The sequence below is a fragment of the Dunckerocampus dactyliophorus genome, chromosome 1, assembly GCF_027744805.1.
Source record: "Dunckerocampus dactyliophorus isolate RoL2022-P2 chromosome 1, RoL_Ddac_1.1, whole genome shotgun sequence".
In the NCBI taxonomy this organism is placed as follows: domain Eukaryota; kingdom Metazoa; phylum Chordata; class Actinopteri; order Syngnathiformes; family Syngnathidae; genus Dunckerocampus; species Dunckerocampus dactyliophorus.
Genome location: NC_072819.1, coordinates 35201726 through 35218216, shown reverse-complemented (window position 1 = coordinate 35218216; position 16491 = coordinate 35201726). Strand labels below are relative to the sequence as shown.

The 16491-nt window shown below is 43.2% G+C and overlaps 1 protein-coding gene across 2 annotated transcripts; it reads right to left on the bottom strand.

Annotated features, from left to right (window-relative positions):
* Positions 1 to 471: 471 nt before the first annotated feature.
* Positions 472 to 16439, bottom strand: ncoa6 (nuclear receptor coactivator 6). 2 transcript variants are annotated; one of them, XM_054788854.1, is made up of 18 exons: positions 16341 to 16439; positions 15307 to 15633; positions 14910 to 15065; positions 14503 to 14625; positions 12975 to 13094; positions 12068 to 12880; positions 11805 to 11936; positions 10417 to 11444; positions 10082 to 10311; positions 9876 to 9976; positions 9067 to 9395; positions 8760 to 8987; positions 3764 to 6671; positions 3511 to 3561; positions 3393 to 3423; positions 1424 to 1465; positions 1055 to 1188; positions 472 to 960 (listed from the first exon to the last, which is right to left on the bottom strand). In XM_054788854.1, the coding sequence occupies exons 2-18, from the start codon at positions 15590 to 15592 to the stop codon at positions 914 to 916; spliced, it is 6759 nt and encodes a 2252-aa protein (XP_054644829.1). In that variant the 5' UTR covers positions 15593 to 15633; positions 16341 to 16439; the 3' UTR covers positions 472 to 913. The 2 variants fall into 2 exon arrangements, with proteins under 2 accessions (XP_054644829.1, XP_054644821.1); XM_054788846.1 differs by having other exon boundaries at positions 10082 to 11444.
* Positions 16440 to 16491: the final 52 nt, after the last annotated feature.

The following is a 16491-nucleotide window of genomic DNA, read 5'->3' as shown; positions in this document are numbered from 1 at the left end:
AAAACCGCTGTCCGAGATTCACGGCATGCCGCAGGGAAGCGCCCAGGCTGGCCACCCATTCAGGCTTTAAAAGGTCATGTTCGGTGCATCCCACTAATCACCTAACAGGTGTGGTGCGCACTGACATGCCACATTCATATACTGTCTTTCAATATGTTTAACTAATAATAAGCCATAGTCAACCACAAAACAGCGATCATTTATTAATTAATTATTTTTTAAAACAGCGATATAGCGATGAGTGAGTGGAATATAGCAAGGGACGACTGTATATGTTGGACCCACAGACAGCGGAGAATAGGGTTACAAAACCTTCACTTCTTACTAACAAACACCATATATAGTGAGCCATTCTCATCCTGTCTTGATCATTTGTATTTAATATGTACTTAGATTATTTTTAAGTAAGGAGGAGGTCCTAAATCAGCTCAACAGATTTTTTTTTTTATAATGAATGTTACAGATTTGAAATCGGTATTACAATTTAATTTGCATTTTACTCAACAGTGTGGCATTCACTTTATATTTTAGTGAGTAAACTACTTACTGATATTAGTCTAAATACAGTAACCAACAAGCTGCAGTAAATACCATGATAGGGCTAAAGCAGTAGAAAATTTAATTCAGGTTTACAACATGACAAGCTCCATTATCAGTCTAAACATGATTAATCCAGCATGTAACAAAAAAAAAGCACAATCATACAAGCGCATATTATATGCACACTTTTTAACTACAATCTTACAGTATAGGATGGACAATACATCATTACTCTTTAAAACAATCTGTACATGATTTCTTACTCCAGTGAAAAATCATATCCCGGGACAGAGAAATCCAAATCTAGTGATTCACAGCGGGAAACAAAAACCTGACTGTACAGTTCACAAGCTGTCAAAAGAGACATTTGCTCCTATTTTGACTTCCTTCGTTTGGCCTGCGTAGGACTGGCTCCAGTTTCTGTTGAAATTTAGGTAAGACATGTCATGTGTTTAGACCACAGTTCCAGTGCAGCAGTCAACATTCAGATGGAAGTTTATTTGATTTATGGTACCTTTTACAGCGGCAGTTGTCCCAGGCCGAGCTGATCTCTTCCGAACACCGCTGTCTGGTATTGGCTCCTCCTCTGCCTCCTTCTCTGCTCGGGAGCTGCGTCTGCTCGGCCCTTTGGGCTTCTCCACAGCAGCTCTGGGAATAGCAGAGAGAAGAACGACAAACGAAAAAGAAAACAATAAAAACACAGCATTATTAAAGAGGGGAGTTCAACTCAACGCTACTCAGGAAGTTAAAAATACCGCGCAGGACTCTGCTGTTTTTCCTCATCTACCACAGATATTGTCCGTCTTCATCCTGACAGCTCCACTACGTCAACATGATGAACACTGCTTGTGTCTTTGCAGCGCAAACATGTTGAAATACATACCTTGGGACTAAGTTGATGGGCGTCTTTCTTTTCTTTGCCCATCTGTGATAGAAGTGGAAAAACAGCTGTAAACTATCAACTGTGCTGAACAAACATGGCTTCACTTCCAAACCATATTCAAACAATCCCCCAAAAAAGCGATGAGGCCATGAAAGTCAGTGGAGTTGTACAACTTCCTTGATGATAGGCTGTAATTTGGTTTACCTGAGACATGCATTACACTGTGTTCCAAAGTATTATGCAAATTTGATTTTAGTATCATAAAACATAAAATTTTAGTTTTTCAATTAAATTCAGGGATGGCATTCTGCCTTGGGGCTCTTTGGATTACTCATATCAATCTCGGAGCCCAATTTAAAGAAAACTGCTTAAAAATGATGTTCCACAAAATGGATCTCTCTGCAGACAAAAAAAACGTGAAATATTGCATGAAAACATTTCATTAAGGTACAACAATTCACAAAAAGAAATTTGTGGCTGATTTAGATGACAGCCGGGATTGTGCTGAAAAAGACATAATGAGAAAGGTTTCTGTCTGACAAATTTATTGAATCAAGAGAGCACCTGCTAAAAAGCCATTACAAAGCAGCAAACAGGTATTTGAAACTGCTGGTGCCTCTGAAGTCCCATGAACCTCAAGGTGTAGGATCCTCCAGAGGCTTGTAGCAATGCATAAACCTACTATTTGGCCATCCTTAACCAATACTCACAAGCAGAAACGGTTAAACGGTTGCAGTAGGCCAACAAATACATGAAGATTAATTTTCAAACAATCCTGTTTACCAATTAAGGCCGTGCAACCTCGGGAGGTCCGGATCGATGAAGTAGAGTATGGCCAGCATATCTCAACAAGGCTGTGATGTCAGCAAGGAGGTGGCTATGTTTTGGATCGGAATCATTGAGAGAGAGCTGGTAGGCCCTCTATGGTCATTGAATGTGTGAAAATGACCTCAGCAAAGTATATAGAGTTTCTGGCTGACCACTTTCTTCCATGGCACAACATGAAGAACCGTACCTTCTGTAGTAAAATGATCTTCATGCATGACAATACAACATCTCATGACGCAAAGTACCTGTATACCTACCTCTTCATCATTGGCTGTTATGGGCATTAAAGTAGAGAAACTCATAGTTGGGCCCCCTATTTCCCCCTGACCTCAACCCAATTGAGAACCTATGGAGCATCGTCAAGCAAAAAATCTATGAGGGTGGGAGGCAGGTCACAACAAAACAGCAGCTATGGGAGGCTATTCTGACATCTTGCAAATAAATTCAAGCAGAAACGCACCAAAAACTCACAAGTTCAATGTAAGAATTGTGAAGGTCATATCAAATAAGGGATCTTATGTTAACTTGGAACTTAGCCTGTTAACATGTATGATTGAAACAGCTTTTTCTTTCAGTAAATATGAACTTATGCTGCAAATTCTTGAAATGACCATTTTCGGTTAACAACCAGTTAACAACCAGTGAAATGCTTTGAAACTCTGTTGTGCATAATAATGTGGAACAGTGCATTTAAAATTTTTATTTTTGAAAAAAATATATACTATTATTGGAAGGTTGTTCAATAGCATGCAAACTGTACTGTAAAGGTTGATGACTTGAAAATTATGACTAATTTATATTGACTATTTAGCAAAATCCCCCCAAAATACCATTTGCATAATAATTTGGAACACAGTGTAGTATTAGTAGTTTGTCGCATGCTAATTATACATACCAAGTGCTGAGGCCACGAGGCTCATTGGTTTCACCATGTACCCCCTTGGCCAACCACAAAGTCTCCCTGAATTTCATTAGTTAGAAATGTCCAAGCATTTCTTCTTCAAGAGCGAAAGTCTTAAGGATAAGCCAGCTTTTTAGATATCAATAACAAGGAACACCTCAGTAAATCCCAGCTCATTAGTGACAGCCAGGTAGTTATAAAACAGTAAAACAACAATACTTAAAGTATGAGGAATCTTACCCCTGTTCAGGACCTGTCAAGACTTCTTCACCTGAATAAAACAGAAAAAAAATGTCTGTCAATTTGTTCCAAAGGAGATCATGTGAGATTCCTCCTTTGTGTCTAATGACACACTCACTTGTCTTCTCACACGCAACAGGCCCTTGCGAAGCTTCTGGAGGAATACATTCTGAGGGAAAAAGGGAATCAATACACATTTATCTACACATAAACAGAAAATAACTAGTATAGCTAGTATAACAAAATCCATAATAAACAGTGTCCTAAGGAATGATAGAACATGACATACATAAGTTAACATTTGATATACTATAATTTGCCCTAATTGGACCAAGAGTTAGGCCAGAGTTTGAGGATTAAAAGATGTTTACCTGGTATGGTCTGAATAGTATCAGCAGGAGCCACCACTTGTGTAATGGCAGGTTCAAAAGACTGAGGTCCAGCCTGAGAAAGAGGAACTCCACTGACATTAGCAACAGGAGATGAATTTGTGGGTGGGGCGTCCTGAATAGATCCTGGCACGGCAACAATTGGAACAACAGATGGTACTGGATTTTGAACAGGAGTGACTGTAGAGAGCAAGGTAGCTGAGGAGACCACAGTGGTGGTACCAACTACAGTAACAAGGGGATTTTGGGAAGTTACAGCATGTGCAAGGTTTGTGACCGAAGCTGAAGTAGTCATGGGAGTCTGGGTAGGAACAGGAAGCTGACCAGAAAGTGTCATATAGGAGGAGACTGTTGGTGTAGTTACGTTTGGACCAGCAACAGTGGTGTAGGCCACTACAGGCACAACATGGGGTGGAGCAGCCACGATGGGCGGCTGAGCAGGTATCTGGGAATCAGCTGTTGCAGAGAGTGCTATGGTTACCTGTGTCAGCTTGCTTTTTATTTGGGCAGTGGAAGCAGGAGACATAGGGCCCTTTCGAAGTGTATTCACACTGTTAGGAATTGAGCAGGGAGGAGGAGATGCAATGGGAGGCTGAAGGGAGGAAGATGCCGAAGAGCTTGAATAAGAAGACGGTTGGCAGACGGGGGGACTTGATTTCTGAGCAGAAGTTGCTTCACCTACATTTTCTATTTTAAGAGTCCCATGACTGATTTGCTGAAGAACTGATGGAACACCAATTGGTGTGGATGAGGACACACTAGTAGCGGTCTGAAGCTGTCCTACAGTGCTTCGGGCAAGTTGAGAGGTGGTTATGTTCCCCCCTGATGACTGTGTGGCACTCGAGGCAGTAGAAAGTTGGATGTTAGAAGTAGACACTTGGACAGATCCCACCATGGTGACTGACTGAGATACTACTGTGGTACTGGATGACACTGATGTACTCGGTACTTGAAAAATCGGGTTGATAAAAACAGGGGTGGTGGTGATAAACTGAGGTGGTCGAGTGACAGGTGTCTGATGCCGAATATCCTGTGGCCGAATATTCTTGTTTGGGAGAGCTACCATTGTGGGGACCACAGATGAAGCAACTTGAGATGTGGGGGCAGAAGTGATGGGGTTAGGTGTGACAAATACAGTGATCTGGTTCGGAGAAATTGAACTAGATGAAGCAGGAATTTGTATAACTGAGTGAACACTTGTTAAAGGCTTAGGGCCCATGCCGGGTTTGAGAGTCAAACTGGATTGGCTGGGACTACAACTGACATTAGAACTGGCACTTACAGCTAAAGAAAGATTACCGTGAGTCGAAGTAATTGGGTTGGTGCTTACACCCTGGGTAACATTGGTGTTACTTAAAGTTGAACAAAGGGTGGTACTTACATTTAGATTGGAACTGACACCAGGAGAGGACAAAGGGTTTTGCGTATGGCTGGGAGTGGTATTGAGAGTCATGTTTGTACTAGGAGTCATGTTGTGACTGTTAGTGGGGGTTGAGACAGCAGGTTTGAGTTTAGCTTCTGATTCATTAAGCGTGGCCGCAGGAGCAGAGGCTTGCATGTCTGCACTCTGGGTATTACTATGGAGTTGTCTCTCTGGATCCACGGCCAATTTAGGACTGTCTTTTCCAATAATATCCCTAACCGTACTGCCATGCACGGGCCGAAGAAGCATCTTGTTGTCCAGAAGCTGATTGAGGGAAGTAGGAGCCGATCTGACAGAAACTGATCCTTCAGAGTCTTGCAGAGGTACTTTGTGTGTTGGCTGCCTATCTAATGCCCCACCTTGCTGCTCCAAGTCAGATTTAGGTTGCTGCGGAGTGGGGAGACGAGGACTATTCAGTCTAGGAACTGACAACTCCCTTAAAGGCTGAGTCATCTGACGTTGGTCTGCCGTTATTACCTGACTTTCTCTGACTCCCTCAGGTAAACCATGGAAGGGAATCTGAGTCTGATGTGTCTCTGTGCTTCCGCTCAATTGTGAGGGTAAAGATACTGGATTTGGGGTTACTGAGGTAGGGCTTAGCATCATCGTTTGCCCCTGAGGGTTGACCAACTGCTGAGGTTGGGGAGGGCAGGTGATGGCCACTTTTGTTCCTTTTTGTCTTCCAGGACTTGGTGTGGTTGACTTACGACTAGAAGCTGGACTTGATCTACGACTATTGCTTGGACTTGCCCTTTTGCCCTGTCCTCCAGACTGCTTGTCCTGTTTAGTGCTTCCTCCAGCACCAGCAGCAAAAGGCTGCTGACTACTGTTAGCATTGTTTCCACCACTTCCATTGTTGTTGTTGTTGTTGTTGCCTGGTAAAGTTAAGCTTGGAGGTGCCTGTCCAATGGCTTTCAAAGTTGTTGGGTTAAGCCCTTGCTGATCAAATCCTCTGTTTAAGTTTGGCTGCCTGGGGGGCAGAGGAATGTTGATTTTAGGTGGAAATAGCCCAGCAATTGAAGCATTGAGCCTTTCTGGGGAAAGGTTGATTTCAGAGGGTTCAGTGCTGGGTGGACGATTAGTTGGGGTGAGGGGGTGATGGTATGGTCTGGGGCTGGCCCTGTTAGGAGTTTTTGGTCTGGAGCTTTGTGAAGTTGTGGGAACATTGGGGAAATGAATGCCAGACATAGGTCCTCCTTGTTGAGGCTGAGTGGGCAACTGTTGCTGGGGACTGGCTCCAGTGTGCTGGGCCACTGACGGTGCCACAGGGCCTTGCTTCAGCACATGTGAGGTGGGACCCTGGTTAGCGATCATCTGTTGGGCCCCATTTCCAGGCTGTATGCCGATTTCGGGACCACTTGGCCTGTCCTGCTTTTGGTGAATCCCCGAAGTTGTCTCCTCAGAACCTGTGCCTTGGGGACCCTGTCCTGAATCAGGAAGAGACATTCGTCGCGCAGCACTTGCCAGCTAAAAAAAACAAACAAACAAAAAAACCCCACAATATATAGTACAGCTGATTCAACAAAAGCTCGGCAAATTCAGTGTAATATAATTAGCTCACAATGTCAATATAAGTGTTTAAAAAAAAAAAAGACATTACTCCAGTCCTTCTAAATAGTAGGGTTTTCCCGATCCAATATTGATATCAGTCCGATATCACTAACCCCCCCCCCCCCCTGAAAAAAAAGGATTGGGCTATACTGGCCTGCATCTAAAATCTCAGATATTAGCACTCCGATACAATCAGTCTATTCCAGACTCCACTCCAGCACTTCTACTCAGCAGCGCCGGATCCAGCATGCAGACCCCATGTGATCACAACAACAGTGGAAGGAGCAGGGCCGATGTCAGCCGCGTGACAGCACCCCTCGCCAAAGTCCGAAAAAGGCATTGCAGTCGAGTGCAAACCCCACAATACACCAGTCCCCTGCGGCGGCACAGAACGGGGAAGTTCACCATGACAAACACCATCGTACATCCAAAGCAGCACCACAAAAAACTGCCTGAGGATCCTCACAAGACCACGGAGGCGAAAAATAAGCCTCCGGCTCGAAACAACTGACATTATTCAAAACATCCACAGAGGTGAGAAAGTGAGTTGCCTACATTGTTGACCTACATTGGATTGGTTTTAGCATCTTTAGTGTAAAGTGGCCCCCACATACTTACATTTTTCTGTAGGCTATATCAACATTTTTCTTTTTTTATTTGAGAATTTGATTTATTGGAGAATTACCTGCCAGCAGATTGTAATTGGGTCAGTCTCCTGAAAGGGGTGGCATCACTTCGAGGGGCATGACGCACAGACTACAGTGATTTGTAGCTATAACCAAATAAAAATATACTTCAAACACATTGATTAAACAGGGAAAACAGTGTTGTTAAATATTTTCTTCGGGTCTGTTGTGTATAAAACTCAATCTGATGTCAATTTCAGCTTGTTTGCACATCGCCATTTTGTGACATGCAAAAGTGTGTCACAAATACTATGAAATAAATAATACAAAACGGTGGAGCTTACATTTCAGCTGCTATGATTTCCAAAGTATAACACCTCATTGTGCACCAAACGCATTTTGCTGCATCCAAAACATGTACTTTGACCAAACTCCCACAAAATGTGTACACATCGCAAACATAACTAGCGTAGTCCGCACACAATGTAACCAAAACTCAACTGCGGAACAATATATGCAAATTAGCTTACCTCTTCTTTGACATACAATGTGAACTTCAGAGTGTGGGTTATTTCTACAGTTTTTCATCAAAATTAAAGACAATAACAAAGGTGACACCGATTCAAAATCAGAAATATGGTGCAATGTCCAGGGTACATGTTACCTCAGGACTTCCACTGATCTATTTTTTTCTAATCAATACACTTTGGGGAACTGTTTATTTACATCATGCTATAGCGGAAGGTGAAGTGTGTTACTGCAGTGATAACAAACAATGTTTTAAAGAACAGTGTTGGGTCTTGCACAGTGTTTCAAGAGGGGTCTATCCGCTGGCTCCATGTTACGTTGCCATTTTGAAGCATGTTTGTGACCATGTAACGTAAGTTAAAAGCATTTATATATATATACTGTAGATGATATAGAGATATATAATAAAGTCATATTTTATACCAAAACCAAGCCGAAACTGTGGACCAAAAACCAAGGTACGGACCGTATCGTGCGTTACCTGTACCATTGCACCCCTAATCTGTATCATATTGGAAGTGAAAAAGTTGTATTGGGTCACCTTTATATATAGTGGGGAGGTTTTTGTTAAATTTTATATATATATATATATATATATATTTTTTTTTTTTTCCACATTATCTAGGAACTGTGGTGATTTCTGAGATTCCTTCTAACCCAGCACAGCTTTTAGACTGTGGGAAAACTAAAGTACTGAGACCAAGTACCCATATAGAATCCATGCAAAAAAGGGCGAACATATTACTACTATTACAATGCACAATGTAGCTTGTTTAGAGTTACTTTGCTTTTAACCCAAAAGAGAACTTGTTCAAGGAATTACAATTTTAACGTCGGCACTTGCCCTCACCTGAGGATTTATGATCAGGGGCATCCCTCTAGCTTTGTCAGGCGACGGTGCTAAACCTGCATGTCCTTGAAGGCTGATCATTACAGGCATATTCCCTTGCTGTGACACAGGAACTCTCTGTGCCTCAGGTTGATTGCCAATGCCACGAGGAGGGAGCTGACCTCCTGGGGCGATGGACATACGATTTTTCTGCTCTTGCTGCATCTTAAGCATCATCAGCATCTGTTGCTGTAGTTTGGGGTTTAAATTCAGATTATACTGTATAATTGCATATTGTAAAGAACTGTGGTACTTCAATAGAATTTACCTGTTGTTGCAAATGCTGCTGACCCTGTTGCTGCTGTAGCTGATGGGGGTGTATTTGGGGTTGGCCTTGACCTGTGGTGTGAGTGCCGGCCATTCCCTGCTGCCCTTGAGCATTCTGGAGGCCTTGCATCTGCAACTGTTGCAACTGCTGTTGCATCTGCTGCTGCTGTTGTAATTGGTGCTGCTGCATTTGTTGTTGTTGTTGTTGTTGTATTTGTTGTTGTTGTTGCATGTGCTGTATTTGTTGTTGTTGCTGCTGCTGCTGCTGCTGCATAAACTGCATTGGTACCTGCTGCAGTGCCCTTTGATCACCAGGTTGGCCATGAAAACCTTGAGATACCCAATAGAAACATGTAAACATTTAAAATACAAACAAGGTTGCTACAAATGAACATAAGAAACTATAGATGACTCCCCTGATGAACCTTAACAACCCTCATATTGTCCCTTGCACTTCCCTGACTCTCACACCCCAAAAATGTGAAATTAATCTAACAGCCATTTTTGTTGACTGTCTTTCACAGTAAGAAAAGCAGAAAAAACGGAATGAATGAGACATCTGTAATCAAACAATTTACTATTCTACTGCTTCAAGATGTTGCTGAAATTCTGATATGAGCCAAGTGTCATCTATAATAATACAACCAAGATGGTTGTATTATTAGATTATTATTAGTATTATTAGTATTATAAGATTTACATCTTATTCCTAATACACCTTTAAATTTATAATTACAAAATGTTGTATTTATCATTGTTAATATAATGTATAGGGCAGTTAAACAAATAAACACAACAATTTCTAAATACCTGCAGGCCTACTGGGGCAAGAGTTATCCAGACCCATACTCTGTTCACCACCTACATTTTGCAGTTCAGAATCCTCCATGTTACCAGTTACATCAAGGCCACTAGAAAATAAAAAGACATAAATTCATCAACTCAAATTCTAATGTTAGCAAACAAACTGGCTCTGACAATATGGAGCAACAAATGCAGTAACAAAAAACACTTACCCGAGTCCCTCAACTTGCTGGGGTCCTTCTCCATCTTTGGGCTTCTTCTTTCGTGCAGGTTTCTTCTTTTTCGGTTTGACCTGATTACCCCCACCTGCTTGTTTTCCACCTGGTCCAAACTGGCTGGCTGAGATATCACTCTGCAGTAGATTTACCAACAGGGGGCTTGTCAATGTCACATCCTTACTGACAAAACCACCTGTCTGTGCACAAGGTCCCCCCATTGGAACCTGACCCGGGAATTGTGAGTTAAAGTTCATACCATGACCTGCAAAGTGTCCATTTGCCATTTGCATGTGCTGTGGGCCCCCCATCATGCCTTGTGGCTGCTGTACCTGCATATCAGGGACCATCTGTTGGACCCCCAAATCGCCAGTTCCACTATTTGGATCTCCCAATGGATGTGGGTGCGGTTGAGATGCCTGCTGTTGCTGCAACATCACTTGCTGCTGCTGTTTCTGCTGCTGCTGCTGTTGTAACTGCTGCTGTTGCAACTGTTGTTGAATAAGAGGGTGACCAGCAGGGAGCCTCATCTGTTGCCCATGCATGCCCATTAGTTGATTAGGATTGCCAGTAAGTGGAACCTGCTGAGGCTGCTGCTGGTTCATCTGCTGGTGTTGTTGCTGCTGCTGTTGTTGTAACTGCTGCTGTTGTTGCTGTTGTAACTGCTGCTGCTGAAGATGAGCCATTTGCTGCTGCTGTTGTGGAGTCATTTGCTGTGGGCCAACCTGGCCCTGGAACTGCGGCATGTTACCTGGGACATTTGGTGAGGGTCCACGCATCATCTGGCCAGGCATGATCCCAGCAGGTATCTTCCCTCCAAATGCCTGTTTATTGCCTTGCATTTGGCTTACAACCATTTGTTCCATCATGGAACTTTGTTGTTGTTGTTGTTGCTGCTGCTGCTGTTGCTGTTGCTGCTGCTGCTGCTGTTGTTGCTGTTGTTGTTGTTGTTGCTGCTGCTGCTGCTGCTGCTGCAGGAGCATTGCCTGATGCCCTTGGCCTCCAACCATCTGACCCTGCCCATGAATCACCCCCTGGCCTTGCTGAGGCATCATTTGCTTGGGTGGGGTCATCCCTCCCCTCTGCCCTTGACTGAGGGGCCTTGAGAGGACAGTCTGACCTCCACCCTGGCCTTGAACCATCTGGCTGGGGGAGGAGGACACGGGTTGGGCCTGATGCTGGAGGCCCATCATCTGATTCTGAAGGCCTGGTTGCTGCTGCTGTTGTTGCTGAGTCATGCTAGGCACAGTAGTTGTGCCAGGGGACTGACCTGCTATGCCACTTGGTACACCCATAACATTGGGTTGGACATGGGGTGGGCCTTGCATTGAATTTGGTGCAGAAGAGGACTGCTGAACTCCTGATGCAAACAGAGGGAAAACAGGCAGTTTACAGGCAGTTAGTTATATGAAGTTAACATCAGTGAGAGTGCTACCTCTAGCTACCCGAGTGTGTAAATTATAAATAGGCTTAATCATGCACAATGTCCACAAAGTGGGACTTTATTAGACTAGACAAAATATTTGTAGCAGCAATACAGCAAAACACTTGTGATTTAGATACCCGTAAATCAAAGCAACATTTGTGTTTCATTGACCATAAACTAAATGTCATTGTGAATATGGATAATAAAAAAATGCCAATGATTAAATTTAAAACAATCATTAATTGAAACTCAAAAATACGGTTTGGTTTAAGTTCTCTATTAAGGCCATTCTACCTGTGTGAGTCATTGTTTGGCTGCTCTGGAGCTGCTGACTGGATCCTTGACTGGGGGTTCCTGGAGTATTAGTGCTCACCTGACCTTGAGAAAAGTTTGTGTTTGGGAAGCCCATAGGCCGCTTTGGCATACCTGCAATCAGTGTTCATTGACTTAAAAAGGTAATCTATCACAATGCTCAGTATTTATCATGAAAAACATACAGTATAAAATGTTGTGGTATTAATATGTGCAATTTCACTCAACAAGAAAAGCTTACTGACCTGGATGAACCTGTGTTCCAGGTTGTCCATGTTGGGGCATTCCTATGAATCCTTGTTGCATGTTACCTTGTTGGTTGAGGGCTACTCTTCCTGGTGAACTAATACCCTGAGGAAAACCCTGTGGTGTTGTAGGCCTCTGAGCCATCATGGGGGGAGTTCCAGGTGAACTCTGCTGAAAAGGAGATGACGAGGACCCTGGGGACTTGGCGGTGAGATTGCCCTGTGGACCAGATGGCGGTGGAAGGGGTGGTGGAGGTCTGGGTGGTCCTACAACCCCGCCAGGGCCAACCTGTGGTCCTTTAGGCTGGGGTGCAGCAAATTGACCCATTCCAGCCTGCTGTTGCTGCTGCAACTGTCCTTGTCCCATTGCATTGAATACCTGACCTGCCTGCTGACTACCAAACGGATAAGGTGGTGGTGGGTGACTGGGCGTCTGAACTGTGGCAAGAGAAGGACGTTGCTGAACCATCTGGGCTTGAGGTGGAGGCTTCCTCCAGCCAGGGCCTCCTTGGGCAGCTGGCGTCTGAAGCATTCCAGAGGGGGTCCAGCCAGGAGGCATTGCCATCTGGCCTGATGCGTTGAATGGAGGTCTGGGTCCAAGCTGAGAGAGCTGTGCTTGCTGTTGGGCTTGTTGCTGTTGGTGATGTTGTTGCTGAAGCTGCTGCAAAGCAGCAGGGTTGATTGGTCTTCCAGCCTGCATAGCCTGCATATGATGGGCAGCCTGGGGAGGAATGGGACCATGCGGACCAGCCTGTTGGTGTTGAAGTTGCTGCTGCTGAACTGACATGCCTGGCATCATTGGATCCATGACATCTATATGAGAATGTATAAATTTGATACATATTTGATACAGTTCATTAAAGTACACCACAATTAAATATCTATACCTTTTTGTTAAAGCCTTTACCTGTTTGTGATGACGGTCTTGAAACCCGCGGATGCATCTGTCCACTGCTGCCTGGTACTAACGCCTGACCTGGCATTGCTGGGCCTGGGGGAACCATCATAGGATTTGCCATCCTCATTCCTATATGTGGAAAAGTAGATATTAAGTTATGATGCTTAGCAATATATAATTACTAATAAAAACTGAGTGATTATCTTGAGGTGTAAAGTTCCATTGAGTACTTCAAGACCAACAGGAACAAATAAACTCCTTTTCCACCTCAGGAACCTTTTCAGGAACTTCACCATTTGCCCTGATATTTTACCCCGCTATGTTTCCACCAAAAACTACCCAGGTAAAATGTTTTCCCCTAGTGACTGGAAAAGTTCCAGGCAGCCACTAGGGTCTTTTTCGGTTCCGGCTGATATCAATAGTTCCCGGAACTATTGGGGCGTCTGTGTGCTGAAGTACAGTGTTTAGTGGAACACACTTGCAGTGTTTCTACTCAGCCGTCATGTTTAAGCCAGTGTGCGGCTGCAGTTATTCTGTCATTTTTACAAGCTTAATTTCAATATGTGAAGCTACGACAAGTGGAAGGACTCTCTTGAAAGTATTTACAAAAGGAATATCTTCTGCGGGAACAACCGAGTCTTTGGAAAAATAGCCGACAAGCTGTTGGATCTATATGTGAGATGCACGCCCAAACAAATTGGTGAAAAGCCGAAGATACTTTAGCAAGATTATAATACCGTGAGGAAAACCCTGAGGAAACCGCGGTGGGTCCAACTGCCGTACTGCCATATAATAAGCTGTATGACCAACTCCGATCATTGCAGCAACAAAGGACTCAGCAAGGTCATTGCTTGAGGATATGTGCCAAAATAGAGAACGCAGTAAACAAGTGGAATAAAGTAAACCACATCAAATATTCACTATTTTGTTTGTTACCTGCTGAAACAGTAGTCAGCGGCACGCCATTTGCACCCAGTAAACCAAATGCTAATGCTAACCGGTCAACAAGCTGATGCTAAACCTAAATTAACTGGATGTGTTTGTGTTGCTGCTGTGAGCTCAACACTGACATTTATTCTTTATGTGATTATTATACAGCTGAAATTGAGCATAAGGACTCATTTGACCCTCATGAGTTCATCATTCACTGAGAGGACAGCTTTCTGACTGTGCTGGACACCGTGGACAGACTTGGAGAAACTTGGAAAGAAAGCCCGAACCCTATACTTACTTTGTGTAAAACCCTGTTTTGCATATTAATGCTTCCTATTTTATTTACTTACATTTAAGTTTTTAAAAATGTGATGTAATATTGTCTGTTTATTTACACTCTCTTAACACTACAAACTATACCGCTCCATCATCATCAGCTTGATTTGAATAAATTATCCTGAACTTTGAAGTGTGGCGGAAACACACACCCCATAGGGCCAGAGGAACCTTTGAGATCCAGGAACTTCAGCTACCATTTTTGGCAGAAAAAGGTCTACAGATGTTCAAGCACTGCTTCATTATAGCAGTAAAAGACCAACTATACCTGGACCAGGCTGTCCTGGAAAACCAACATCCATTCTCATCTGGCCAGGTGTTCCAATTGGTCCATTAACTCGGACTTCTTGCCCTCGATTTGGTCCCCCTGCAACATTGATGGCCCCCTCTCCTAAAGAATAGACCGATGCAAGTTACATCCACAGGAATTCTTGTCTGTGCTCTTAGTAAATTTATTCAAAATGTCAAATGTGCCAAAGAGTTGTTCTTAATGTTCTACTGATTGTAACCCATTCAAATTGTGACAGTGTCAGCAAGGATTTGCAGCAGTATTTTTTACAATTGTTTAAATTGGAAACACCATAGGCTGCAAATGACTGCTATAATAAAACTGTAATCACACAACAGGTTATGTGCACAGTCACAGAATGAAATAATATACATTAATATACCCACCTTCGATCTGCACAGAAAGAATCCCCAGGTCTCGGAGCTGCTGCTGGTTGTTCTGAGCCAGCAGCCTAAGTCGTTCAGCAGCATCCCGTGGAATGTTGAAGGTAACGCGCACACTGTTCCACGGCTCTACGTGCTGTGGATGCAGCTTCTTTGATTCTAGAATAGAACACAACTTGCAATTTCAGATAGAAATAAGATGAAACAATTATTGTGAAAACATCTAGCCACAGACAGTCACATAAGACTAATGTGTTGATGCTTTGGTGAAAGCAAATATGTACTTTACTAAACACATAAATGGTTGCAATAGAAGCTCATTCATACAAATCTAGTGTTCATTGCACAAGGACACTCTGTTATAACACTAACATAAGTTAAAATAAAAAAAAATACTAACCCATATCAAGCATATTGGGTATACCACTGAGGACATTGTCAAGTTTAATCATGAAGTCTTCATCTTCCATATTCCCCTGAAACGCAACAAAAACTGTAAAGTCTTCTCCCTCCCGACTTCTTTCTTCTGTGGCATCTTGGTGGTTGTCTCCATCCTCTACAGTCACTGGGCTTCCATGGCAACGCTCAGCATCATCACCCACACCAGAGTCCCTGTCTGAGTCGTCATCTTGCTCCAGGTCTTCCGTCCAATGGGACAGCTGAGGTAGAGTGCCTTGGTGCGCCATGCTCCTCTCTTTCTAGGAGTGGCGTTGGGATTTGTTTTATGCTGAAATTCCACACAGAAACACAAGATATCATAGTTCCATCATGTGCACCATGAGACATGTCTGTAAATTGGCTCCACACTAACGCCACTTCGCATACAAATTATTTTAACAATTCGAAGTACATATAGTGTAGGCTTCAGCGTAAGTTATGTGTGTACTTTACTTAAATGACGTTCAATATTAGCGGACATCACTAGGACGGTTTCCCTTGAGTTAGTGTTACTCCCTGACACCCAAAATATGTGCACAATGTCGTGTTATTGCATCGAATGGAGTGTAGGCGATGACTCAACTAATGGAAGGCTGACATTATCGTCCCATACATGGAGTAAAATAATATACCTCCATGTAGCTTGGATGACATGATCGGCCCAGCATTAGCGGGCCTGAGCCCAAGCGTTTGCACAAATAAAGCGGATAGTCGAGTAAAAAAATATTTGTATTCATCATTCAATGCATTTGTGCGTTTTGCATTGCGTAACGGTAAGGCTAACTCGTCATTAAACATTGGCAACGGTCAAAAACCGTGACCAGGCGGATCCGTTTATCACCTACGCAAGCGTCAATTAGCAAACGCTAGCGACATGCAGGTAATTCACCACGGATGCATTGAAACGACACATAATAGCTTCACAATTCCGAAAGCTTAGCACATCAGCTACATGGTATTTACTGTACGTTACAATGAGATGAAAAAACGTCTTACCGCACATATTCTTCTGTAAATAAGGTCGACCTGTCGACATCTGCTAGCCAAATTAGCTAAGACAACACGGATAACGAACGAGTCAGCTAACCGTTTCCGGTTAGGCTTTTCAAAATAAATTTAACATAATGACATACAGTAATCTGTGGCA

Excerpts from the sequence above, each read along its gene's own strand:
- ncoa6 (XM_054788846.1), bottom strand. The coding sequence starts at position 15,592 with ATGGCGCACCAAGGCACTCTACCTCAGCTGTCCCATTGGACGGAAGAC. Across the intron at positions 6,672-8,759 it reads CCCTGATCATAAATCCTCAG|CTGGCAAGTGCTGCGCGACG; the intron begins GTGAGGGCAAGT and ends TGTTTTTTTTAG. Across the intron at positions 961-1,054 it reads GACAACTGCCGCTGTAAAAG|AAACTGGAGCCAGTCCTACG; the intron begins GTACCATAAATC and ends AAATTTCAACAG.